Source organism: Paracoccidioides brasiliensis (genome assembly GCF_000150735.1).
Source record: "Paracoccidioides brasiliensis Pb18 unplaced genomic scaffold supercont2.2, whole genome shotgun sequence".
Classification (NCBI taxonomy): domain Eukaryota; kingdom Fungi; phylum Ascomycota; class Eurotiomycetes; order Onygenales; family Ajellomycetaceae; genus Paracoccidioides; species Paracoccidioides brasiliensis.
In genome coordinates, this window is record NW_011371359.1 from 3552766 (window position 1) to 3580169 (window position 27404).

A 27404-nucleotide genomic window follows, 5' to 3' on the forward strand; every position below is an offset into this window, starting at 1 on the left:
AAGGTATTCAATTTCTTCGAATTATGATTTATCCCGCCTCATTCTCAATCTCACTTCTTCGACAAAACTGAAGCCGCCGTTCCGGTTCTATAAATAATCTCACGCAATAAAACGTTCAGAGAAGCATCTCGGATGCAGAGCTCCGGGATAACACTCAACTTCCAACGAAATAAACTCGGCCAGGCTATGTATGTAAAAGGGAAGAGCCGTGCAGGGATTCCTTTGCTTAAAAAAAACTATAAAATAACGTACGCCTGCAACCTTGGCCCCCATCACCAACCTAAAGCCGAAAAACAGTGGATTAAAAGGGGGGGAGGCCCTGGTCAGATAACGGCTAAAGCTTATTTTGAGGGGTTCCTTTTCAGCATCCTGGGAACTCCCACTGTTACTATGGAGCACCATTCTAATCGTTTTCTTAACTCCCATTTTCCCGCTGATCAACACAAATGTGATGACCCTGGTCAATGCTTTGCTTCGCTTCGCTGCGTTTTGTGTCGCTTCGCTTCGCCCTGCTCTGTTTTTTGTGATAAATATCCTTGCGTTTTGAGAACCACCGGGGAGGGGGGGTACATTGTAACGATCGACCAATAAAAAGATAGGGAGAAGGGGAAGGAAGGAAACGGAAGGATGAAAACAAGAGAGCAGGAAAAGGACGCGTAGGAGGTTAATCCACGTTTCCTTATCTATATACCCCGAGTAAGCGAATGAAGATCAAAATGGGGCCGGAGGGTTGATGTGAAGATTACCTGTCGACGATCATCTTACGGAACAAATGATGGTTCGACCTCGGGGACCTGAGGGATGGAGGGAGGATGTGAGTTTCCAGTATAACAAACAAAGGCTGCCAGGCATGTCAGCCTTTTGGAAAATAAAAATAATATAAGCATGCATGCATGCATGCATACGGTTTCGGGGGTTATACGATAAGGTGATGCCACACGGGGAAATAGCAGGAATGCGAGGTGGTCAGTTAGGGTCACAGGGATTCCTTGCTTGCCAGTATTTGGGGAGCCATCGACCGGTCAGGGATGGAGGGATGGGAGGTTATAGAACCACGTCGTGTATTGTTGCCTTGTTGTCATGTTGCATGCTAGGGTAGGCATGAGAAGCAGAATCGAATGGATCGAGAAAATTGATGACTGCCATCCATATAGGAGAAGAGAAGGATGTGCCGGGGGAGAAACCTGGCATAATATTGTAACTAGCTGCTTATTTTATTAGCTGGAGAAGTTAGAACTCCCTGGAAATAGAATGAATGCATGGTCTAATGACATATATGTCAATTAGTTGTGCCTTTTTTGTTTTTAAACTTTCTGCTATTTTGATTTGGATCTCATTTCTATCATGAAAGATTGGGCATTGGGGGGTTTTGCTCCCTCTTTGTTGAAACGCTGTGCTGGAGGCTAGTGCTATTCCTCTGGTAGCGTGAAATAAACATGTGTAAGGAAAATTCGCTGGTAAAACAGAAATATTGTACATGGGAGGCAGGTGTTAACACCCAAGGAGATTCGTGGTGGAACTGCAGAAGGTTGACACGCCCAGAACAGGGCATTTGGAAAGAAGGGTTCAAGAGAAAGGTGGCTGTAGTTCTGCATAGCTGGGGTGGGATGAGGTTAAATTTCATTTGGCTCCGTTTTTAGAATTTCCCAGAAATAGGGATAAGACAAAGGGATCGAGGTGGTAAGAGAATCACGGAGAACCTGATGAACGAGGCATTCATTTCCGGGTGCGAAGCCTGACTACTCGTCATCTTCATCGTCGTCAACGACATATCGATTTTTCTTTCTGGAATGAGGCGAGCCGGTTTCAGGGTCAGCACTCTTCTCTAACGTTTCCTCCAGGGACCTCTTTGGCGTAGTTTCTCGATTTGATGGCTTCTGCAGTGGCTCTTCGTCAATTTCGCCCTCAGCATCTGCATCTTCGTCTTCTAATTCCTCTTCCTCCTCTTCGTCATCTTCCACAATTTCCGGCTCTTCATCGCTACCGACCAGGAAGCCATCGTCTTTGTCATACTCATCTTCCCTGGTTCGCCCTCTTCGATCATATTCGTCTTCCTCATCAGAGTAGATCTCCCCGCGACGGTTAGGTCTCCGCTTAGGTTTCTTCGCACCACGGGCTTTGGTGGTCAACATTTCATCATCGCCTTCCAATCCAGCAACGGTAAGACCACCTCCTCCAGTTCTATAGGAGATGCCCACACGTCTTCCACGATCGAGATCACGGTCTGCAGCCATTTGACGCTTACGATCTGCTCGCAACTTCTCACGCTCTGCAAGCTCTGCTCGTTTCTTTGCCAGTTCTGGGTCTTCAGCAACGTCAAACACAGTAACAGTGCCATCAGCATTCCGTTTAGCACCCCTCGACGCAGCTTCCAGAGATTCCTTTAGCCGTTTAACAGCATCGTCGGTTTCGACTGTGGTTGGTAGGATACTTAGAGACGAAGTAAGGTGGGAGGTAATACGGAATACTGATGAAGCTTCTGCCGCAGCTCCAAGATAGGCATGTGAGTCCAGCTCAGAGTCATAATCAGCAGTCTTGCGCGCGGTGTTAGGGCGAGCCAGCCTTTTGGATGGCATTCGATATTGCTCCTTTGGGTTCGATGCCAGCTGGAGTGTCAAAGAACCGTCTGACCAGCGGATGATGCGGGCATTAGATTGAAGTGTCTCTCCATCATTTGGATCATAGCGCCAACATAGGGATGTCGACGCAGAGTTGAAGGGTGGAGCAACATATGTTTCCGGGTTGAAGTCTTCGGACTCAATGGCCAGAAAATTTGGCATGGCCAAGGTATACACCTGTTAGGCGCTAGTTTAGTATAATGTCTAAGGAGGGATGCCAAAATGTAGGACTTGAAAAGTGATAATACCTCTCCGTCTGTAGATTCCGGCTCTGGCACACGGCTAAGACTGAGGTCCATAACATTTAACGATTCTGGGTAGTAAATTCCATCCTCATCCATGGGAGAGCCCTGCCGGTCATAACGGCCCTCATCGTCACCCGAATCCAGTTCCTCATCATCAAGTCCCCGTCGCCTGTGTCTGTTATGTCGTTAGGCATAACTTCCTATCATAAAGAGCGGGAAAAAAAGAAAACGCACTCCTTAGGCTCCTCCTCTGAGCCAGACCCAAATAGGTCAGCATCGTCATCCCCCATAATCTGCTCATCGTCGAAATTCAAACCGCCATTTTCGCCATTCTCGGAGGCATCAGAGGCATATTCTCGTTCATTTGCCCCCGAACTTTGACTCTGGACATCGTCTTCCGAGGGCATGGCGGCGTGCTGGCCCAGAGGCGTAGCTCTTTTTTCCACAGATGCGTATGGTTGATAACGAGATGTACCGCGCCAAACTTTGTCGAATACTTCAAGGAGTACCACAATCTGAAGCAATGGCAGTAGCTCCCTTTTTAACGCGTAGTCGTGTTGTTTTGCGAAGTAAAGCCCGTAAACTCCAAGCGTCCAATTCACAGACTGCGTCATTCTTTTTATTTTCTCCTTTGGTTTGTTCGTTTTATGCAAACTGCGATTGATGCCAAGACGCCAAACCCGATCTGGCAGGCCTCCAGCTTTATTCCGGAAGAATAGATAATCCTCTCCGATCAATTTACGGCCCCTGGCACGTGACAGGGACAGAAAGTCCCCATTTTTTTTGATTTCGTCCGCAGCGAAGAAACAACCTTTATAAACCATCCCAACTTTCTCTCTCAGTTCCGGGCGTAAATATCTGTCTTAGCAGTGTCGGCACTCTAATTGCTGACTTGGGATGTTCTGGCAGCCATTCTTGTGCGCTGAGACCCAAATTCCCCGGTGCGGTGCTCTCAAATCATGGCTACTTTCTTCCAAAGCGTGTAAGTTAGCAGCTGTCCCGCTTTCTCGTTGACCCGCCAGTCAGCTCAGGGATGCTGCGGTTGGTCTGTCTCTTCCCACAGTCGGGGTTTCTTTTCCCTTTCTTCACCTTCTCCCATGCAGCCTAAGCGCAGCAGCCTATACAATACCTTATGAGTGTCGTGGTTACTAGTATTTGAAACCTATTTAAAACATCCCATACTGACTTTGGTTCGCCGTGTGACAACAATAGCCGCCAGGGATTTGGTCGAGGATCCAACAGAAATAACAATAACAATAACAACACCCCTCCTAAATTGAATGACGGTGCACACAATACTTTGCCAGCATCACATCCCTCGAATACGTCGGGCCTTATGAACTCTCCTTCCATCTCCTCCACCTTCAGCGTCGACAACACCGCTATCGACAACGAACCTGTCAAGTACTTCTTTCAGGAGAAATATGCCCCGCTCAATGTTAAAGGCAACTTTTTGACTCTTTGTGCCTGCCCAAAGAATGTCGAGCTTGGCGAATGGCTGGCTCATCAGAGTATGTCTCATGTTGGGTACTTTTGAAATTATTGCTCTTCCTGTTGTCCATTGCAGTACTCCTTGCTGATGTCAAGTGTTCCTAGTTGTCGAGCAAAACCGCCTCCTTCATAGCATGCTACAGGTCATTCAGGAAATCAATGGAATAACTGGCCTTCCAATTTGCAATGAAACGACATGTCCTACTATGTCAGCAGGCCGGTAAGTTGAACCCGTCTATCCCAAAAAATGCTCCAACTGTCGTGTGCTAATATTGGCTCCGTTTCTTTGACAGTCTCACATACACCTGGCTGGTCGATGGGAGAGCGGCCAGGATATCTGCACCAAAGTTCATCAACAGGGTTGAAAAGTGGATCGTGAGCAAAATCCATGATCCAGTCATGTTTCCCACCGAGAACAACGGCGGAGCTACACTAGTCGTATCGAGTAATGCGAGTGCTGCTAACGCCACCACCCTGCCAAACGGAGGTGACCAAGATTGGATTGGAAAGAGCAGCGGTTTCCCTCAAACTTTCTACAAAGATTGCCAGGGAATCATGAAACAGATGTTCCGCTGCTACGCACATCTGTACCATGGCCACTGGGAGAATCCCTTCTTCCACATCAACAAGCACGAAGTCCTTAACATGTGCTTTGTACATTTCGTGACCGTGGCAAAGTACTACAAACTTGTTGCCAACAAGGAAATGGAACCCATGCAGCCATTGATTGACCTCTTCATCAAACAAGAGAAGATCCCTCCCGAAGCCCTGGCCGGCCACTGGGCGCAGCATCCCAATACTTTAACGTCTCCAACGAACCCCTCTTCCAATTAGAAGATTAAATACGACTTCAACAGCGAACAATTATATCATGATGTCTTGGGCGTTATATTACATGGTGTCATTTTTTGTCACTTATAACTTTCTAGGGGGTTTAAGGACTATCTAATGACGGTTTTCTTTTTGTCTCGTTTTATACTCTTAGTGGTTTTTTGAAAGCAACAATGCATTTGACCTTGATTTTCACATATTTCATATTTTGTTCTGTTCTTCTGTAACGACAAGCAGGCATGTCAATTTTTCTCTCTTGGTTCCTTATTTTTCGTTCGACTATTGTGCACCCTCTTTTCTCTTCTCCTTGCGTCCCATATTCAATGGATCATGGCTATTCCATTTCATATAAATATTTTGATTTTTGATACATACCTTAGCTACTTTTTAAGCTAGCCAGCAATTTAAATCAAACCTTTTGAGGTGTAGTCGAATGATAGCGATTAATGATTTACAGTAATCTCAACTCGTGCTTTGGGTTCCAGGAGTCAGTCCTCTGCATTTGCAAGTCCCATCAGTTGTCGTGAGGATAAGCTTCCGTAACTGATAGATATGGGACACAGTCTACCATTTTAACTGAGTGGAACGAAACGATACCAACCACGCGTCAAGTTCCATAGACGAAATAAGGAATTTCTGCTTTCTTAGGCCTTCTTCGTCTCCAGCCTTAGTTAGAAACACATTCAACCTTCCCCCTTTCCCACAGAAAATACTCTCCCGTACAGTCGTTCTCACTCCGCTACCCCGACCCTAAATAGCTGAAACTCGTGCATTTTGCCCATGGACCAAATTGACATATCTTCGTGTTACACCGATCTCCACCATGAAAAGTCCCAAGCACCATAGCTTCGCAGCCGAGTTGATGCTGCAGAAACAAGAGCAGCTCATGACGGAGGAGAGCATGGGCGCATGAAATTAGGCCCACGAGAGGGAGTTTGGGTAGCAATCGTCATATCTTTGGTGTAGCATCGTAAATAATCGTTCCCCTCCCAGTAGAAAGCTACCACAAAGGGTAAGAGGGGAGCTCATAGATATATCCCACCCTGTCCTTCCACGTCATTATTCTGCTCAGTGCTATTCCCAGCGGTACTCCTCCGAGAACCAGTAGATGGAGCCTCTGCCGTCATTCTCGCTTCACTATGCCCATCCACCTCGTTCCCAGCCTCCATCCCCACAGGCTCTACATCCGCCCCACTAGCAATCCCCACCTCCATCTCCAACTCCTCACTCCACATCTGCCCCCTTCCCTCCACCTCAACCTTCAACAACTCTATTCGCTCCCGCATGTGCACCACGACCTCCTCGTTCTCCCGAATGGCGTCTTCGCAATCCTTATCGCGGCCATCGGGTGCCTCTTCAGCCATATAGCGTGCCAACTCATCGTTTGAGCGCTGCAGGTGGGCGATGGAGTTGCGGAGTTCGGAGCCCTTGGCGTAGAGGGAGGAGAGTGGAAGAGATTTTAGGGCTTCGGCGAAGGCTTGGGGCGTTATGGGGAGGGATGTGGAGGACATGATTATTTGATATCTGGTACGATATTTGAGGATGAGAGATGGGCCTTGCTAAGGGTAGGGTGAGATAGGGCGGACGGTAGAGTTGTTTAGTTGGATGGATAGGATAGTAAATGCTTGGACGATTGTTTGATGAGTAGTAGGGGAGTAACTGAGTTGTGTACTCCAGCAGCCTGGGTGGGAGAGTGATTGGTTGTTGAGATATGTGAAAGAGAAGCTTGGGAGTGGATGAAGTGGGATGACGAAAGGCAGTTGTTCGCTGTATTGAGTATTGGGAACAATTTTTGCCTACAGTTAAAAGAAGTGGGGTGTTATACTAAAAGAATCAGTTCTCAGAAGTGCTTTGCAAGATGTAAGTCGCTCTATGAAATATATTCATTGTAACGTTAATGTTGCTTTGCTGTAGTTGTTCGTACGGCAAATTATTTAGAGTTCATTGCGCGCCAATCGCGGCTAATTCTAACAAAATTAACCGTTCGGCAGATCCACCAAATTTCATTTCTTCCACCAAAAAAGCCCAGTTTATGATTATATTCTACATACTCAACCCACGACTTTGAGGCCCCCTGGAACAGCCAGATGAGAACCCTCTCGTGTTTTGGGAGATGAGCAATGTTTTCTCGGTAGCATGGCGAATATCGTGCTTGGGCATTCGTTCGCCGCCAACTCCCCGTGCTGCTTCCGCCGCCCTGCTCAAAGCAATATGCCTCGAGGGTCAGAGGTGTACCATCCGGTCTATGAGTAGCTTACGGAGCTCCATCTTACAGAACCAGCTTGTGTTGCATCCAATTGAACGTACGGAGATCTCCGGATCATGCCTCTCCTGTCATATTCCTTCGCCGTTCCGATCATTCACGTCTTCCGCTTCCCCCGCCGCCAGGGCCGCCAGACGTCCTATTCCCCCCAAAAAACATGATGGCGTCCGATTTCGACACCGTGATCTCTCTTCCTTAGAGATCTCGCAGATATTTGGAGATGGACAAGGTATCTCAGTTCCGTTAGGGAATAGGATGCTCCGCCTTTTACAAGAGCGCCGTGTAAATGGTACTATTGATGTCGATCTCCCCGCTGATATCATGAAGGTTGTGTCGGAGGATTCGATTACGGCGGGCTTGGAGTGGTTGCGGAAAAAATACCCCATGGATGAGGATGCGGCGATTTTAAAGCGGATTGAAAGAGAAGAGATTGAGGAGGAGCGAAGGCTTATTCGCCGTGGACAGGAGCTTGGCCTGTATAAGCCGCAGAGCGGGAAGTTCGATAAGCCGATAGAGAAGGAGGGAGATGTTTACGGGAAGAGCGTGCTCCTGGAGCAAAGGGAGGAAAATATACGGAAGAATAAATTGGAGGAGGAACGGGAGATTCGCGAGTGGTTGGAGGGCGAGGCGAAGGATCGAGAGAAGTTAGAGCGAAGTGTGCAGAGGAGCACGGAGTTGCAGAAGTTGGGAGAGTCGGTTGTCCTGGAAGGTATGATATAATCATGGGTTATATGTATCTGCATTGCGTTTTGCGATACACTTTCATTTCTAACTCTCTTTTGGCAACTCTAGCTAAACCTCGTGCGGACCCAACTACTCGTCCAGCACTAGCTTGGATACAAAAGCATCACCTTCGAGCTACAGCGGATGATTGGGATGTCTCGAAACTCTCCAAGGTGAAAATATAATCCGAAATCGCAAGCACAAACACAAAATCTTCTAACTACAAAATGAAACCAACAGGCTAGCCGAACCATTCCTTCACTGGTCATCGCCCTCATCACGTTTGGCCTCTGCTACGTTTTCGCCGAAAACTACAAACCGCCAGCTCCCCACGAGCGCCTGATGCGCGATACCCCTCCAGCTGCAGCAACTGTGATAGGCTTAATCGGCGCCAACTTCCTCATCTTCGCCCTCTGGAGAGGCTTCCCTCCCTCCTGGAGGATGCTGAACCGCTACTTCATTAGCGTTCCGCTGTACCCTCACTCGATAAGCGTTGTGGGCAGCGTATTCAGCCACCAGCAATTCCAACATTTGGCTGCCAACATGTTGATTTTGTGGTTTGTTGGGACGAGACGTGAGTGTGTTCCCGATCCCTGAACCCCTGCATATCACGAATTTCATTCATTCGTGCATTATATATGAGAATAAAACCCAAATCTTAACAACATCAAAACCAACCAGTCCACCAAGAACTCGGCCGCGGCGACTTCCTCTCCCTCTACTTATCTTCCGGCGTCTTCGCCTCCCTAACTTCTCTAACCGTCCATGTCCTCCAAAACAAACTAAGTGTAACCTCCCTCGGAGCCTCTGGCGCCATCGCCGGCCTCGTCGCCGCCTGGTGCATAATCCACTCAAAGTATGCGTCCTCCACAGCTCAACTCCACCATATTCCGTGCCTTTTGATTCATTCATGTATTCATTCATTCATTTTATTTTGTATCATACTAACACACCCACAGCGACAAACTAACCATCGCATTCCTCCCACAATCATGGCAAGATGCTTTCTCCGCTAAGGGATCGACATTCCTAATCGTCATCGTGCTTGCAGAGATTGCCTCGGTGGCGCCGCTGCCGATTCGGTTTGCGATTCCCATGCTGGATCATTGGAGTCATTTGGGAGGATATGCGGCGGGGGCTTTGATTGGGTGGTTGTGGAAGGAGAGGAGGGCGGAGCAGAAGAGGAAGAAGAGGAGGGAGGAGGAAAAGGGGTGGGGATGGATTTTGGGGGGTGGTAGATAGATCTGTGACGGAAGGGGTTTTTGCTTCTAATGTAAGAATAGAATCCTTGATAGATTATTAACGGTCAGTTTTCGAACCATGTACTGTATTAGGACTGGGCATTGTTCCTTTTGGCATATTCAAAGGACCTCTTGCTCGTTCTCATGGAATAAAATACAATATAACTTGGGGTAGTCACCAGCCATATTTAATATCCCGAAAACATATTAACAGAACGGCATACACTCAGGAAGATTCAAAGATCAATATATAAATTGAGAGGATAGATAAAGGTGAAGAATAAAACATCAATGAACCAAAATCATAAATGAAAATATATGTCCAGCTCATCACTTTTCCAAAGGTACAGCGCCGACGACACCCCTTCATTTCCCTCTTCTGTCCCCATCATCTGTTTCCGATACCTGTTCTCCTTTCCATCTCCCCCGCCTTCACCATTAACAAAAAGAAATCAATTTTGGAAACCCCAGTAATTTACTACTGTACAACAGGAGATAAATCCCCAAAGAGTCATAGAAGAGGTCATGAGAGATAAGCATAACAATAGCCAAAAATAGAGTTGTCGTACAAAACTTACGAAAAGGAAGCGGATTAAGCTGAAAAAAAAAATAGGGAGAACATTTTGCTTTTGTGCACATTTAAAGAGACGAACGGAAAAGAGAGGGGGAATGTAAATGGCATGACAAAATAAAAAATCATAGAGAAGCATGATGCGTAAAATGTTTGGATATCCTTGATGAGATGGGGAGAAAGAGAGGGTGGAACTAGGACCAAAGTAGGGAGAAGAAAAACTGGAGACATGGCAAAGTGTACGGAAAACGAATGGGTAATATTGATAACATGCGATAAATGATAAATCAATAAAATTATATAAAAAAGAAAGGGTGGATCATATGATGTTAAGCATTAGAACGAGTCATTTTGACGTTAGGTGGCTTCTATCCAAAATTGATGGATAACAGATAGATCGATGCAGATAGGGGGAAAGGAAAAGAAAGAGTAAAACGGGGAAAAATTCCTAACCAAAATCCAACAATTAAATACCCCCCTTTTTTACCCTTACCAACTGTTAATACACATTACCTACCTGGGTATATATTCAAATCTCTTCCCTGCTTTTCTCATCACATGTCCTGCTTATCTTTGCAGCCTCACTTGTAGTAGTAGAATGGGGGCCAGGGGGGTCAGAAACATGAGAAAGTGTAGACACTAGAGGAGCAGTGGCAGCAGTAGTAGCAGGGCCGTTGATGGTCACTTGGGGCGTAGAGGAAACGCTATGAGAGGAGTGGAGATGACGGGGGAAATGGAAGCGACGTGAGCGAGACGATTGATTACTCGCTCGATTGCTCTCTGGGATAGATAATGGTGGCACTGTTTCAACAAACTATATTAGCATCAAGCACATATAAGATAAACCCCAAAGCGATTCAGTGAAACGAAGAATCCGAGCACCGCATGGGTCAACGAGATAATACGTAAAAGAAAAAATAAGGCACCCACCGCTAAACCCATACCCCTCCGTCTTCCCCGTCTGATCCGCCGCATCAATCTCAACCCGTATAGAAACATCAAGCCCCCCAATCATGCCACTAACATTGCTAACCCCATCAGCTGCACGATGCGTCGTCCCGGCATCCTCCTCCCCAGCATGCAACGGCGCATGGCCATCCTTCGGCGTCGCCAGCGGCGCCGTCTCGGCCACGTCCGCAGTTCCATTCACTGCGCCAACAAGCGCCACCTCCGTGATACACGCGAAGTTGCGCGAGGGCATCGTTACCTTATTCGACGCGGCGCACTTCTCCTTGCCGCCAGGTGGAAGATTGAAAAGCTTCATGAGCGTTTCGTCCGTGTCGCGGTCCATGTGGTGGATTTTGTTGCGACGCGCGAGCAGGTTGGCGACGGCCTTGGGGGGCGGTTTGTTGGTTATGGCGCTGCTAATGATGTTGGGCATGAAGCGGAAATCGTGTTCGATGGGGATGTTGAAGTTTCGGTTGGAGTAGAAGCGGCCCAGGGCAGCAAGATGAACGTCTCCGCCTAGTATGGTGACGCGGACGGAGAACTTGCGGGATATATGTTGGAGGCGCTGAATCATTTCGCGGCGCTCGCGTTTATGTTGGCGCGCTGTGTAGTGGTCGTCCAGGTCGTCGAGGAGGTCGACTTGGCCGTCGAATTTGTTGAAGAAGTTGCCGCCAACGCCGAAGCGTTTGTTGAGGAGGCGGATTGGTGCCATTAAGGGTGAGCTGATTATGTTTTCCAGCCAGGCCAGGCGGGGGTAGGCGATCGGAACGCCTAGAAGGAGGATTAGATGCTTGATTTCGCCGTTGGATTCGGATAGCTCGTGCTCAAGTCGGGAGAATATCTGGTTGTAGGTTTCCGGGTAGTTGACTTGATGACGGGTACGCTCCGTGCGGGCATCAATCCCAACAAAAGACATGCGCCGTCCCAGACGCATGTATAGATTCCTGCTCCGCTCTTCCACATACGGCCCTGGCCGTCCGCCCGTAATGAAGCTAGGATCCTCCACGGGTTCTTTATAGACGTAGGTGTGCTCCAGCTGCCTAGGATCAGCGCCAGAGGTACCGTCGACAGCAGTCATGGTTTCGGGGGAATCAGTAGTATATGTAGACTTGGGCGGCGCTACATGGTGCTGGAAAAGCAAGTAGTATTTAAACGCAACGCCTCCAATTCCACGGAAGACGGCGCATTTCATGAAATGGTCGGTATAGGAACCGAATCCATCGATGATATCATGATCGTCCCAGACGTTGATTTGAGGAATCTGTGAACTTGCGGTCGCAAACGGCTCCATCCCATACCACTTGCAATAATTGTCGAAGTAATAGCGATCGCATCCATCCCTCATTGTGTTGGGGAATGGATGGGCCCTTCTCTTATGTGGATTTGAAATATCCGTCCAAGGTTTCAACGGCCCATCGACCCTGATGCTATCATTATAGATTTGATCGCCACCCCCAATCATAAAATGGAAAGGTCGTCGGTCATGCAGGCGCAGCACCTCATTCCATAGCGTGGGACCATGCCAGTAATCCATATTTGTTCCGATAGAGAAGCCATTGCAGGAATAGAACATGATGCGTATCGAGTCATTTGCTGCGGGGACAACGAACTTCCACGAGGGCAAGGCTTCTTTGCTATTGAAGTAGTGGAATCGCGGAATGGAGTATTCCCAGCAAATCTCTTCAGATTGCAGTGGGACAGCGATCGGGAATCGCCAGAAGGCCTTGATAGGGTCTTCCAAGAGCTTGACGCCCTGGATGGTGGTTACCTGGCTGCCATTCTGTGATGCATTGCCGTTGATGTGCGGTTGGGCGCTGGCACCAGCATCTTCTCCAGCAACAGCTCCAGCTCCAGCACCGGCACCAGCACCGGCACCAGCTCCAGAACCAGCTCCAGAACCACCACCACCACCACCAGCAGCAGCAGCAGCAGCAGGAGTAGAAGCAGACGAGTGTGTTCGGCCTAAGGAGCGTAATTTAAGGACTGGCTGTTTTTGTCCTGGGTTTGTGACCAGTAACACTGTGCCATGCCAGGTAGGGCGCTCCTGGTTCGCATCTGAGAGGCCTTTGTAGTTCAGCAGGGGACCGCAGATGACCTCGAGATTCTCGCTCAGACTGATGATCCCAGGTCCGTTTCCGTAGCCTTTCGAGGTGTCACGGACATGTTCGTAGCCTTCAGGGACTGCCGGGCAGGTGTTCTTTTCGGGATCGGCGGTTGCGGCAGCTGGATCGAGAGAGGGAGTCAAGAGGTCAGTGTCAATTGTCAGATGTCAAGCATTGCATGCAGACATGGAGAACACGGTGCATACAAAATATCGGACGGGAACGTCAAGGGGAAAAGGAGGGGGAAGAATTCGCGCTTACCGTCTGCCGGCTGGGCGTCGAGTTTTTGGGTCGTCGCGCCCGGCGGCGGCGAATTCTCCATGCTACCAAAGGGGAACCAGGAACCTCTGGTCTTGATTAAGTCACACACCGCGATGTGGCGATTCCTGGGGTTAACAAATATATATTAGGGTTACTTACAGAGAGCTATGTATACAGACAGCACGGACAGGGATCCAAAAAATGAGATTAATGTGGTCCGGGATATCGGGTGACGATGTTAAAACTTGAGCAAGAACAAAACACGCAGTAAAACCAGGACTGGGATGATGATTGATCACATGGATGGAAATGAAATGGGGGAATTAAAGAGGAGAGCAGCGAGCAAGCGAAAAGAGAGAGAGAGAGGAGAAGAAGATTATCTCGCGCAGCCCATCAGGGCGCATGGGAAATTATGTATGGCTTTGATAGCTGATGAATAAACGGTTGGACGTGGTAAGGTTGGAGCCAACAAACAAGAATCCAACCCCTAATATTATATTAATAACATTCTAGGACGAGTCAACGCATCAACACTTCTCTTTTGAACGCTTTCCATTAGCTTCTCGTGCCAGGAAACGGAACCGTTGCAGCATGTGGGGTGTCGTTAGGCATGTTCTCCTCCAGTTTAGTGGGATATTCCCCGTTCCCGAGGTCATATTTAACTAATAATGAGCCCACTCTAGTTAAACTACTCAGGGACGAGTGCTATAATTAGGAGGGCGGGAAACTGCCTGAATTTATATTTCAGGTTCGAGGGGGAAACCAAAATCCGGTAACTAACTCTCTTTTATTTTCACTACGATAGTTGGTTATCCACTGGAGTTGCGGGGGCTGAGGCCCTATAAGATAGGGCTCTCGTGGAGGTTACTACAGCGGTTACAGGGCCCACCGCGCCCCTAATGGAATCCAAGAACAAGCTACTGTGTGCTGATACGACTGAAGCATCCACCCCGTGAATCGAGCTCCCAAACTATGTGCGGTATTAATGAGATCAGAATGAGGCTGAACTCTTAGTTATCCCGCAGCACACTCTATCGTCTCTATGCAAATTCGTATCAGGGTATCCAGCTGTGTGTTTCAACTTCTGTCAGGTCCTCATTTGCATTAAAAATCTTGCTTCCTCTTTCTATTCCTCTTCTGGTTTTGCCCTTTGCTTGATTCCACATGATGAGCCCCAAGAGCCAGATCTTTGATTGACGGCGGTTTTTTAGCGAGCATGGAGGCGGTTCTAGACGGCGGATAGCCAATGACCCCGTGCTATTATTAACGCGCTATGTGTGTGGGTAAAATGATCTATTTTTAAGGACAAAATAAGAACATGAAAGCTCTTGAACGGCCCATCACCCGAGAACATGTTGCTCTATGCCAGGTAGATTTGGATACAACATGGTGGCCAACTGCATGTATGTCCAATACCAACTACTACTGCTTCGCGGAAACAGCAAACCAATCGAAAATCACCCAGACTGAGAGAGTTTGAAATGCCATGACATCGCAGAAGGATACAGAATGCAGTAACGACGGAGAATGAGCTATCGAGAACACAATCAATCCAGCATGCTTTCATGAGAAGGCAACGATCGGTTCTCTTTTCTCCCGCCCATCTCTCCCCGCCACGACGGGCGTTCACCAATTGGCTGCATTTCGATGCATTCCTGCTCCTTGGACAAATCCCCCGAACCAACACGAGACAAATGACTTTCCAAGCCATCGCAAACAGATTAAAGCGGCCACGGATGGTTCAATATATATATATATATATATCCTCGTAGCTTGTCTCTACAGCGTTGAATCGTGCCCACCGCTCTCCGCACCTGCGGGGATGTGTCCAAACACCATACGACGAGGCTGAACTCGCCATAGCGCTCTCAACAATAGCACACAGCCCTTTTCCCGTCACCTAGATGGCTCCAGCAGGCGTCCCGGGGGTGAGAAGTATGTCTGTATCATGCGAAATATGCGTGGTTGCCCACATCCCCCCCCCCCCCCCCCCCCCAAATTCTTGTACAGGATTGTATTGGAAGGAAAGATTGCCAAAGGCGGCGCTCAGCGGGCTGCCAAATATCTTTGTCTTCTTGCCAATGGCAGCATCAAGCTCCCATTCCACAGAGCTGTCATGCAGATAGAAGACATCACCCCGCCGCAAGGTCTTAGCGGCGTTTCTCAGTCGTGCCGTCTGAGATGCAGCCGACTCTGCCACTCGAGTCTAGTTTCGGTGAAGGATGTGACGAATAACACACAAGTCTTTCCATGAAAGAAGACTTTTGGGCCGCGGAGACAAAAGGAACTTGGTTGCTGCTTGGGTCGACCGAGCTATGGACGGCTGATGGGTTTGACATCATCATTTGGACCAGGGCGGATAGAGAGTGGTTGTGTAGTAAATCATTTTGAGGAAACAGTCAAACACATCTAACGTATATGACGACGATGACTCTCTCTCTCTCTCTCTCTCTCTCTTTGTATTTACGTGACTATCGAACTGGCTGTTGATATGCGGTTGTAGGAGCCTTTTTAAATTACGGTTGCAAGTGCAGAGAGCCAGTGCACAGCGGCATGGCCAGCCAGGTAGACACAATACAGAGATTCTAATCAAGTCGACCGGAGACAGGAACTCCATTTCAAATCCAGAGACGTGTTATTTAAATCGTGTCATCGAATGCGGCCAGCGGCTTGTTCTCGCTCGAGATATTCAGTTGGCTCTTCAGGGGCTGCTCAACTAAAGAACGAATAAGGTTCTGGAACCGCTACTTTTAACTCTTTTCGCCGCCGAAGTTGGAGCAACTGTCGAGTCGCAGCTAGGAACGTCACAGTGTAAAAAGATTTAAAGATCCAATCCACGCCGGATTCGATCATGGGCTGCACATCATCTAAGGAATCACCCGATGAACGGCCCAGCAAGACCGCTTCCAGGAGCTGCGTAATAGGCACTGGACGCGGTCGCAAGCGGAGAAGGTGATGGGGATTGCATTTCTGTGGGTGATTTAAAGAGTTACCTGGAGACGCGGAGAGGAAGGGTTGGTTTAGTGATCTTTGAAAGTCCTCTCTGGATGGGTGGACATTTCCCGGTCGGTTAATCAGGATTTGTGCTCCAACTCTTCGGTTGCTGGGATATTCTTCTATATCCTGGTGGACTCGGGTGCCCGTGGCCGAACAGGGCGCAACTGAGAGATATGCGGTGCATAGCGCATTCCCTTGTCGAGTCGTTTAACCAGTGGATTGACCGGGGGGCTCTGACGCAAAGCACCCACATTCAATCCTCTCCACTGAAAAACAGCTGCAGGGGAGTTCGGACGCCCGAAAAAAAACTGTGCAGCTGCGCCTAGCTGGACTGCGCATGTTCTCCTGCGTTGGATGCCATGCTTCAACTAGTTACCCCATGTCAGTCCTACACCTTAGTTACAGAGACACAGCCAGAGGGCGTCAGAGCCATTTTAAAGAGAAGAAGAATAGACCTGCCTCTCGGGCAACCCCCATATCCATTCATTCCATTTGAGCATATCCTGCAACGAACGGTGGCGCCGATTAGGTCTTTCGTGCACTCCAGTGACCAACTAGCCAGAAGCTGATTTGGCATGTTCATGTTTTCCAAAGGAGCTGCGGTAAATATAGGAAAAGTTGGTCCGTGGAGGAGAGCAGTCTGCGGAGCCGGAATACAACGACCCCCTATAGAAGGCCTCACACTTTAGCTGCCCCCGAAATACAGCAAACCACCCCAATCTTCAACCTTCATCAGAATGAAATCCAATTGCGGTATAACGAGTGCGTGGCTTTAGACTGCATTAGATATGGTGAACTCTGCTGAAAATTATGCCACTGCCGATTACATTCTCTTCTCCTCCAGCCTGTCTCCCAAACCAACAAGGCAGCAGATCTGACATCTATATATTTTCGTCAAAATAATCCGCGAAACATCCAGGAGATGAATAATAAAAAGCTGTCGTAAACCCCCCTTCCCTTTTGCAGCATATCTAAATATTAGAGTCAGGTCCTGGGCTGTCAAATGAATCAACTCATCTAACTACCTCAAAAAAAAAAGAAAAAAAACACACACGTCACCCCAACGAACACCCATCCATACACAACCACAAAAATGCACGATCCCATTACCCCTCCGCATCAACCCACACAAAAATCCCCTTCTTATCCGCCCTCATCCCCTCCGTCGGCAACACCCTCAACGTCTTATTGAAATACGAATCCACCACCGACAGCTGCGGCTGTATCCACGCCCCCCTCACATTCGCCAGCAGATTATACCGCACCGTATGCCTGCTGAGCGGCACAAGTTGCAGCGCCATGCTCTTGGGGCCGTGGAATGCGAACTGATCGCTAGCTTCCATCGTTAGATTGAAGGTGAGGAAGTGCAGGGACGGGTTTTCGAGCGTGTAGTCGAGGTGCAGGAAGCCTGGGAGTTGTGGGGAGGGTGTGGCGCTGGCGAGGACGCGGGGTTCGCCGAGCGGGACGAGGAAACGGGAGATGGCAAGGGTCGAGGTTGTTGAAGATGTGGTGTTGGAGTCGGAGTCGGAGTCGGGTCTGCGCCATCGTATGTAGAGTGCGAGATTCACGGTTGTTGCACTCCGATCGTCAAGTGCGAGACGTTGGATTTCCACGGTGAATTCTGATTCGCGAAGTTCTTCGGGTCTAAATTCTGGTGTCGCGGGGCTTTTAAGCATTTCCTTGCCGATTTTACAAACGTTGCCTGCGGTAACACTCAGCAGCACGACGCTGACCTCTTCAATGACAAGCGGTTCCAGTGCAAAAGACACCATTTTCGAGTTTAGACACCATAGCTGTTGGAGACCATCATGTTTTGGTTCTTTTGCGTCGTCATCTTCGGGTGGTGAATCGTCATAGTGGAAGAAATCCGGCCAAGGGGCGGGATGGATTCGAGGCAGGAATTCATAATTTGCCTCAAACGGTCTTATGAAGGAGAGGTCGAGGGAGACGGTTTTGAATATTTGTGTTTCAACATCGGAGATGAGATGATAATAGGCGGATATTTCAATCTCATAGTCCAGCGGTTCGCTCGTGTTTGTGAAGAGGGCTAAAACGGTATGACAGGCACCACGCGCTAGAGTCCCAATCCTACAGCGTTTTGACAGGGTTGAAGAAACACCTTCAACTAGGGTAATTGGGCTGCTAGCACTTGCATCCTCAATTGCAGAGTTGGCATCTGCCTCTTTAATCCATGAAAACTTCGCTGATGTTCCGGACACTCCAAACATCTTTATCTCAACGTCAATCTCAGCAACGTCGTCTTCCTCGTTGTCAATCTGAACATCAAGCACAACCTTCTCATCTGTATAGTAATGATTTCGCAACTTGGGTGTCGTAATGCGGACCTTCGGAGGCTTCGGTAAAATCCGTGCCATCGAAATATCCCTGCCCATCCCTATCCTCCGTGAAATGGGCCCTTGCTTTCCTTCCCTCCACCAGACTGACCCGTTCCAGCGCTGATCACCAATGACATACGCAAGATCGAAACTCTCTTCCTCGATCCGCAGTGTAATTGATGCGACACGTGCGTCACCTGCTTCCCGTGGCACTGACACAAGGTTGAAAGCTCGTATCTGCCCCGGACTAAATGACAGGTTGGTAAATCCAACCATCAAAGGTGAACCACCGGTGGAGAACTGCACGGTGGAGGCGTCCGTGTTTGAAGAATCCTGTAACGGAACAGATAAAATCTCACTGGGAAAAGAAGAGCTGGAAGTTGCATCGCCACCTGGAAGAAGTTTGATAGGCCGAAGACTTCCTTCAAAGCCGATTTTTACTTCAGTGAGACGGATCGGTGCGGATCCAGCATGGGCGCATGATCTGATAATAAGCTGGGATTTTAAGGGTTCTCCGACATTGCCCTCTGATTTCTCGAATGAAAAAGATGCCGTAACTGCACAAATATATATATATATATATATCAATATATTAGTTTGATTATGTAATTTAAATCCAATTTCATGTCTCTGCGGAACGTACTGCAGGAAACGGTATCTTCTCCTCTAAGAACCGCAGCTGGTTTCGGTTTCACAACCGGAAGCTTTTCGATGCTCTTATGGATATCATAACACCAGCCTTGCCGGACATTAAAAGCTGCAACAGAGTATTGGAATTAGTAAACTTGCAGCCTCTAAGTATTAAGAGCGAGAGGGACAGAGCCGGGAGAGGAAGGGGGAGCGGGAGAAATTTTACTTGGGTTCAACAGTTCCCAATCCACACGCAAAACAGTCTCTCCATCCCCGGCATGGAAAGCACATTCCCTCAACGTCCAGGCAAAATCCTCCATGAGCTCCCACCAGCCATCCCGTCGCCATGTCAGATGGGGCCATAAAGGCCGTATGATAGCCATCGCCTCATTCCACTCTCCTATTCTCATATGCTCCTTAGCCATCTCCAATTTCAGTTGTTCTACCATGCGACCCTGCTGTCTCTTGGAAAATTCCTCAGTTGCCGTTTCCAGAAAACCAAGAATCAACTTAGAATGAGCAAGCCCTGGCCTGTCAGAGAGTGGGTATTCGTCATAAGGTTCGGGAACAAGATAGGTGTCGTACACAATAGATCTACTCCGCGATTGCGAGCTGGCGGGTTGATCGGGGGCTACGCGGTCCTCGCTCGGAATCCCCTCTGCAAGCTCCCTCCTGCGAGCGGTGTGTTTAGCAGCACAGTGCAACCAATAGCCCTCATGATGAAGGTATTCCCACGGACGTAGCCGCTCGTTAACGAGGACTATTTTCTCAGGCATCGCATATATGGTTTTGTGGAGATCAGGTACGGATCCCAGAAGATCGGGCACAGTCAACGATGATATTTCCGCCTGGTGCATTATCTGAGCCATCAAAAAAGCCCATCTAGCTTCCCATGCCTCCCACCCGTAATTGTTCGTGCCTTTGCCTCGACGGTCCACGATACCCTTGATGCGATTTTTGTGTATTATCCATGAACGGACTGCAGCTGCCGTCTGCTCGGTCCATAATAAACACCGGATGATGCGAATCGCAAGTATATCCGCAAGCATACGAGCATCATTAAATCTGGAGCTCCACCCAGCAATCATTTCAAATACTTCTGCACCAAACAGGCCTTCATATGCAGTCTCGTAACTTCGACACGCAGCATCCATCTCTTGACGGAATTCAGCAAAAACGCCAAGTTTAAAGTCATACCGAACGTTCCAGCCCTGGACTGGTAAGGTTTTCGAAGTCCCACTGGTAGGTGGTGCAGTTGGGGGAGGAATGGTTGTTCGATTCCTTTTCCGCCTAGCATGCTTTGAGAGATCTCTGTAGTACTCAATGCTTGGAGCTTGTAAGCTGGCAAGAAGGGAGCTGATAAATTCACTGATATCAAGCTGCGACGGCTCAGGCCGGAGAACAAAAATACTCTTCGGATCAAGGTTTGTTGCCCGTCTGATGGTGGCTATCCGGTCATTCGCATCTTCGGCCAAGGGTCCATCCTCGCACAACAACGCAACAACGAACCGTGTCTTATATCCAGATGCGGCCCAGTTTTTCCTTAAACTGTTGATTTCTATCTTCAGTTGGTTATCTCGAAGGGAGGCCATGTTTGCATCAGATGTGAACGGAAAGAAGTTGATAAAGGCTGCAGGAACTAGTTTCTGGTGCTTCGTCACCCATTGCGGTGTCATGATGCCATCTGGATATGTTGGGGAGCTCGGTGTCAGGGGAGATATCGGTGAGTGGACGACGGGCAAAGAAGTGGTACTATTGCCATGTCTGCCGGAAGCATTGTCAGGTGAAGGGAATCTGGGTAGGGTTTGACATTTGTGGGGGGGTAAAGTGTATGTCTATAGTGTCCCATCAGTATGCGGCAAGTCTCCAGCATTTTCAACGTCACAGGGGACCCAATTGCATAATACAATGAGAGAGTCATTTTTAGATACTCATACAGCTACTGGACCAGCCGGGGGGGGGGAAGATACCCAGCGCCCTTCGCATTGTTCAGAGTAATACAGAGGAACAGTTTAAAAAGTCAGAGGGGGTGCTGACCTACCCGCCCGACCCTCTTTATCCTAAATCTAACGGCCCCAGCCCCTAATCCCTCACTCTTAGAATTCCACGGCCTTCCCGCCGCATCCTGACTCAGGAGAACATTCAGCACCCTCTCCGCCGTCGAATCGGTCAACAGCGGGAAATCAGAGAATATCTCAATGCCATCATCTCGTAGAAGCGGGTACTCAGCACCAGCATGTGGAGAATTGCTGCCCTGGGGGTCGGACTCCGGATTCGGATCAGATCCAAGGCCGGAGAGGAGAATTAAGGGGAGGTTGTGGTCGACGTAGTCGGGGGGGTAAGCGTCCATTACTACGGACGTGGGAGGAAGAGATTTGCGGCGGAAGGCGGCTGCTGGTGGCCTCTAACAGCATTTCCAGGGTTACGGGTACTCATTCAGAACAGACAATCCATTCTTTGGAGCTTTGGGGTTGCGTTGGCTGAGCTGAGCCCCTTACGGTTGCGGTGTAGAGGCGGGGTTGATTTGCTGCGGAGGAAATTGACACTGGACAGATGTTTGACGTGGAACTAACCAAAGCATATGGAGTGATAGGAATATACCCACGCACCGACATACTTATTCCACGCACTACTCTCGACATTACAGAATCATCACTAAACATTTGAATAAAGGCATTTGTGTCCTTCTGGTCCGTGGATTGATCGTGTTTTATATGAGGAACAATTGCTATTTCAAGGTCATTTAGTTTACTTTACTCTTGGATCTCAAGAGATAAAAGGCAATATTCTCCTGTCAGCTATGTAAAGCCAGTATATATATATATATATATATATATAATCTTAAAGGGTTCCCCGATGGTAAGCCACGCGGCACTCTGGGGGTTTTGATGCTCATGGGTTATATCCACGGATGTACTGGATGTGAATCTAAGGAATTTTCAATATAATAAGCAGGCCTGGTATATCGAGGGGCATAGCTTTGGAGGTAAGAAGTGAGCAGGGAATGGCATCCACCCAGTTGAGTCCAAGCTTGGCCAAATATAGGAGAGGAGGAGTTTTTGAACCTCATACGATGGGATATCTGGCTTAAAGCCATTCGTAGCAGGACGGCGAAATACTCAATTCTTCTTCTTTTTGAATTTGGTTGTTTTTGGGTCATGTCGACATCTGAAACTCGCAATGCGCGAAACAGAATGAATCGAGGACGCTCTCAATTTCCGCTTCTCCCGGAGACAGCTCCACTAGGTATAATACCAGCATACATTAAAAACTATTCAGAATATCCATGGATGTGTGGTATGGAGTCGTTCGAACTTGAATGTGGTCGGAGAAAATAGATAGGGCTTAACTCTCTTGTTTCTCCAGTGTTTCCATGGTTCACCCTTAACACTGGAATATGAGGATTGAATGCAAAAAGGATGGAATTTAAGTAGACAGAAGAATCCCAGGGTCTCTAACAGTCCCGTTGAAAGATCCCAAAAGTAGCCCAGAGCTCTTAGCAGCACCAGACATCCCCGTCGTCAACAAATAAACAAGGGTTTAGCCAAAATGGGTACAGAGAGCGACTCCAAGCTGACCGGTGGGTCGCTGGGTAACCCTCCAACAGGGTGAGCTCCTCCTAACCTGCAGCAGATCAGCCAGTTATGGAGTGCTGGTAGGACTGGCATTCATCAACCTGCAGCATCTTGCATAACATCGTCCAAAGGTGCCCGGGTGGGTGGGTGGGTAGGTAGGACGAAGGGGAAGCCAGGAGAAACTACTGTGTACACATGGCAGCAACATGCACTTGAGCTCCGATCCACGGAGCCTTTAGCTGATCGAACAAAGCAGCTGTCGCTGGTCGATTGAAATGGCACGGCAGATAGGGGGAATGAGCATTTGGCAGACTTGGCAGCAAGATGGCCCAAGAATCCAAAATTAATTTAGGGGGGGGGGGGGGGGGGGCGAGGTATTTCGGATTCAGTCCTGCCGGTGATTGCAAGAAGAGCTGAGATTTCAATAAATAAAATACACAAAGGAGAAAGGAGCAACGCCGGAAGGAAAAAGAAAAAGGAGGGAGGGTTAATAAATAAGATCCCTCCACCGACGATCGATCCATACAACCCCAAGCATCTCATGGAGTTGCTCCGTAGTTCTGCTGCCGGTGTTTTAGCTGGTGGTTGCAGTCGGGTGGTGCTCTTCTTCTTCTTCTTCTTCTTCTTCTTCTTCTCCTCGTCTTTCTCTCTCTCCCCTTCCAGTCCTCCTCCGCCCAGTCTCAACCTCATCCAAACAGCTTCCACGCTGCGTCTGTTCCTGCGCAGTCGTTGCTTTTTCCTGGCCTCCACCTGCAATTCCCCCGTTGCCAATCATATCGCTCGCTGCCCTCTCTGCCATTCACCATTCACCATTCACCATTCACTTTTGCTCTGAGCAAGTGACAACCCCGTTCCGTTGTTACGTCGTCCTGGGCTACTCCTGGCACAATATCTCGAGTCGCTTGTGAACCCTCAGACCATTCTGAGCGATTGACCCAGGACAGGAAGAGAAGGGAGGGAAAAAAAAAAGAAAGAAAAGAAAAGAAAAGAAAAGAAAAGAAAACTAAGAGGCAGATCCGGCACCTCAATTTAAATACCTCGGATTTTTAAGCCCCAAATTGCATTCCTGCTTATCGTCTCGAAAAAATTATTAACCGTTCACTAAATAATCAGATTTCCACCAGACCCAATCACTCTTCCACGAAGAACCACAGTTGCAACGACTCTAGATCTACGGACTGGCAAATAAACCAACAGCTGCTATTTACTGTTTTCCTTTTGCGATTTCCTGGCCCCCATCTAACCTCGCGCTGATTTGCTGGCGGCTACAGAGGCAAAAGGGGGGGGGGGGAAGGAATCGGATACAACCACGCGCAACTAGAGCATGTTAGCGTCTGCTGAACAATCAGTCGCATTTGATTCTCCCAACCCCTGCGATTCGTGACTCTGGCTCTTTCACAGGCTTCCTAACTTCCTGTTGTGTTCGCATTGATGCGAGTCCCACAGCCATGCAGGACACCCTGAGCCCTCTCCTTCGAGCAGACTCTCACCCCGAGCTCGCCCACCGCCGGAGAAGCCTGCCTTCGCGGTCGATCAACGCCCCATCTCACAAGCACATTCCACCTGCATCTCCTGAAGTCATTTCTTCCCTGATCTCGTCCCTCTCTACCATATCTACCCCCGCCCAATCCCATTTCGACAATTTCCCCGAGATAGGTTCACGCACTGCTCCTCCGTCCCCTGGCTTTCAACAAACGGAGTTCCCTCGCGATGGCCGGGAGACACATGTTCCTCCAAGTTCGGGATTTGGCATGGATTATGGCGCCTACAAGACTGTAGTCGACGAGGAAGGCAATTCTTTCTTACACCCTGACGATGCTGCAATTTCCCCTGTGGTACGAATGGCAAAGGCTCCCACGTCTCCACGTTCACCTCGGTCTCCCCGATCGCCATGTAGCCCGACTGGCGATACCTCACCCAGACGGACAGGTTCGAGAGCGTCAATGGCTTCGTCTCATGCTGGTCTTGATGATGTATCAGGATTTGGTGTCCCCAGTTCGGAACCTGGTCCCCGACTCTCCACCGCAAGTATCGCGTCTTCGAGCAGTGGCGGTCGAAAGAGTTTGAAGAACCAATTGAACCTGCTGAAGAGGAGCTCTAGAGAGTTTCCTAAGGATAAAGAGAGTGACCGTTTCCAGAAGACCGGGGATAATCCACGGCTAAACACGTCACGCAGCCGGCTATCATTGCGCTCAACACCTTCGATGGCTGATCTGGCGGAAGAAGTGAACTTGAACAACGGTGTTTTCCAACTGTTAGAGAAGCAGTTGAATGGAGAGAGTAGACGCGACTCTGCCCCGAACCTTGGTACATCGAGGTCCGTTGCCAACTCGGTCAATGGCAGCCCAGGCGGGATTGGAAGTGGTAGAGTCATACCTACCCGTGAATCCTCATTGCGCCATAGCTACAATGGGAATTCAAGCAAAAAACGTCGTTCAACTCGTCACAGTGTATATTCCAACCGGGATTTCACCATCGACCGTGATATTGCGGAGGTAAACCAGGAAGACGATCAAGTCTCGAAGCGGATAAGGGAGCTTAAAGCGCAGCAGAAAAAAATCAAGGACGAATTGCAGACTGAGAAGGAGGCCTTGGAATCCACTTCGCAGCTCCGGGCACCGAAATCCAGCCCTAAGCCGCAGTCCATGCAACAAACAACAGTAACGAAAGAGACGGTTGTGGTCCGACAATCTGTTCATACAGTAGCTGATGAGCCACCCAGGAAAGTTGATGAAGCACAGGCGGAGCAACATGAAAGTGCACCGTCCCCTGCCATTCTCACGCGGAAATCACAGGTGACCAAGAAACGAAATAGCGGACCGCTCTCGTCAAAACCAACTAACATTCAGCCTGCATGGGGGATCCAGCCTTTTGAAAAATCTGACCGCGGTGACCCAAAGGTGTTGCGGCGACGGTCACTGCAAAACAGCCATTCCGAGTCAAATCATCGACGGACACGGTCCGGCGCAGTCTCTCCCTCTCCTCGTTTGTCGCTAGGCGCGGAAGAACGACCGTCTAGTTCAGATTCTATCGACGACGCTGTACGCGACTATCTCTCATCTCCACGGCTTACTCAAAAGGTAAACCATCCACACACAGGACGAACGATTGCGTTTTCCGAAGTTGGCGATCCAAATGGCTATGTGGTATTTTGTTGCGTGGGCATGGGCTTGACAAGATATTTAACGGCGTTTTACGACGAGCTAGCTCGGACACTCAAACTGCGGTTGATAACGCCAGATCGACCGGGTGTTGGGGAGAGTGAGCCTTGCGTTGATGGATCAGGGACGCCTCTCAGCTGGCCAGGTGTGATCCATTTCAGTTTCCTGCTTCTTATTCCATCCTATCTTAAAAGATTTTTTTTATGTGCTAACATATGTTGATAGACGATGTGGCCATTATTTGCAACTATCTTAAAATCACGAAATTCTCCATGCTGGCACATTCTGCTGGAGCCATATATGCTCTCGCGACCGCGCTCCGAATGCCACAGCATATCCGAGGACGGATACATCTACTCGCTCCATGGATACCCCCATCCCAAATGACCAGTATGGGTTCTCACAAAGAGCCCCTCCCCGCGGGGGCCGTACCATACTCCCAACGACTCCTCCGCGCACTACCAACCCCATTTCTCAGAGTCGCCAACTCCAGCTTCATGACCACCACCAGCGCAAGCATCACAAGCAGCCTCCCCAAGAACTCCAGAAAGAACAAACGCCGTAGCACAACCATCGCCGGCACCAACGAAGCAGGCTTCAACACCCTCATCGCCCAGCAGCGCGAAAACTCCCTCAACATACCCCGAAACCCGCCAGACCGCGATTCCCAGGACATCGTCTCCCGCGCCACCTCGAACCCCTCCGACCCCAAGGCCGAACTAGCCATCATCGCCGCCGCCGCTGCCGCCGTCGACAAGGAACGCCAATCAGACTACGACAACCGCCTCACACACGCCATCTGGGCGCTCGCGACGACGAATGCCAACCCAGCCGTCGACCTGCTCATCTGCCTCGAGCGCCGGCAGACGATAGGATTCCGGTACGTGGATATCAATCGCGCCGTGGTTCTCCATCATGGCACGCGGGACACGCGGGTGCCGGTTGACAATGTGCGGTGGCTGGGGAAGACGATGCGGCGGTGTGAGGTGCGGGTGCTGGAGGGCGAGGGTCATGGGCTTATGGCGTCGGCGCTTGTGATGGGGAATGTGTTGATGGAGGTTGCGAAGGAGTGGGAGGATTGGACGACTGTTGTGCAGGGGAAGAGGGAGGGGAATAGGAAGGGGTCTGCTGCTGTGGTTGGTAAGCAGTAGTTGGGTCTGGGGATCGACTTCGCACGCCTGGCTGGCTCCCGAGCTTTATCCCGCCTTGATTTTGTTCATTGACTGGAGCGTTTGGCGTGGATGGATCTCATGTTTTTTTTTATTTTATTTTATTTATTTATTTATTTTATATATTTTTTTATTGTTCACCAAATACCTTTCCTGATAACCATTGGAAAGGGAAAGAGAAGGGAAAATGGGGGTTGTGGTTTTGTTTTCTTTTGATTCGATTTGATTTGATTTGCCTGAAA

General features: G+C 49.1%; 8 protein-coding genes across 8 annotated transcripts; 3 read left to right on the forward strand and 5 right to left on the reverse strand.

Annotated features, from left to right (window-relative positions):
• Positions 1-1739: 1739 nt before the first annotated feature.
• On the reverse strand, positions 1740-3477 carry PADG_02315 (uncharacterized protein; the record flags this gene model as incomplete). Its single annotated transcript, XM_010759014.1, has 3 exons — positions 1740-2795; positions 2867-3038; positions 3098-3477. The coding sequence occupies 3 exons, from the start codon at positions 3475-3477 to the stop codon at positions 1740-1742; spliced, it is 1608 nt and encodes a 535-aa protein (XP_010757316.1).
• A 345-nt stretch (positions 3478-3822) lies between these two features.
• Positions 3823-5188, forward strand: PADG_02316 (uncharacterized protein; the record flags this gene model as incomplete). The annotated part of the gene is made up of 4 exons (XM_010759465.1): positions 3823-3845; positions 4076-4374; positions 4460-4574; positions 4648-5188. The coding sequence occupies 4 exons, from the start codon at positions 3823-3825 to the stop codon at positions 5186-5188; spliced, it is 978 nt and encodes a 325-aa protein (XP_010757767.1).
• A 1022-nt stretch (positions 5189-6210) lies between these two features.
• Positions 6211-6696, reverse strand: PADG_02317 (uncharacterized protein; the record flags this gene model as incomplete). Its single annotated transcript, XM_010759015.1, has 1 exon — positions 6211-6696. One exon carries the CDS (start codon positions 6694-6696, stop codon positions 6211-6213), a length of 486 nt encoding a protein of 161 aa, XP_010757317.1.
• Positions 6697-7298: 602 nt separating this feature from the next.
• PADG_02318 (rhomboid protease PCP1) lies at positions 7299-9413 on the forward strand (the record flags this gene model as incomplete). The annotated part of the gene is made up of 5 exons (XM_010759016.1): positions 7299-8157; positions 8241-8344; positions 8412-8745; positions 8853-9027; positions 9131-9413. 5 exons carry the CDS (start codon positions 7299-7301, stop codon positions 9411-9413), a joined length of 1755 nt encoding a protein of 584 aa, XP_010757318.1.
• Positions 9414-10512: 1099 nt separating this feature from the next.
• PADG_02319 (uncharacterized protein) lies at positions 10513-13355 on the reverse strand (the record flags this gene model as incomplete). The annotated part of the gene is made up of 3 exons (XM_010759017.1): positions 10513-10784; positions 10914-13154; positions 13295-13355. The coding sequence occupies 3 exons, from the start codon at positions 13353-13355 to the stop codon at positions 10513-10515; spliced, it is 2574 nt and encodes an 857-aa protein (XP_010757319.1).
• A 4042-nt stretch (positions 13356-17397) lies between these two features.
• Positions 17398-21872, reverse strand: PADG_02322 (uncharacterized protein; the record flags this gene model as incomplete). Its single annotated transcript, XM_010759018.1, has 5 exons — positions 17398-19184; positions 19271-19384; positions 19484-21092; positions 21299-21661; positions 21756-21872. The coding sequence occupies 5 exons, from the start codon at positions 21870-21872 to the stop codon at positions 17398-17400; spliced, it is 3990 nt and encodes a 1329-aa protein (XP_010757320.1).
• A 1534-nt stretch (positions 21873-23406) lies between these two features.
• On the reverse strand, positions 23407-23631 carry PADG_02324 (uncharacterized protein; the record flags this gene model as incomplete). The annotated part of the gene is made up of 1 exon (XM_010759019.1): positions 23407-23631. One exon carries the CDS (start codon positions 23629-23631, stop codon positions 23407-23409), a length of 225 nt encoding a protein of 74 aa, XP_010757321.1.
• Positions 23632-24280: 649 nt separating this feature from the next.
• Positions 24281-27144, forward strand: PADG_02325 (uncharacterized protein; the record flags this gene model as incomplete). Its single annotated transcript, XM_010759466.1, has 2 exons — positions 24281-26138; positions 26219-27144. 2 exons carry the CDS (start codon positions 24281-24283, stop codon positions 27142-27144), a joined length of 2784 nt encoding a protein of 927 aa, XP_010757768.1.
• Positions 27145-27404: the final 260 nt, after the last annotated feature.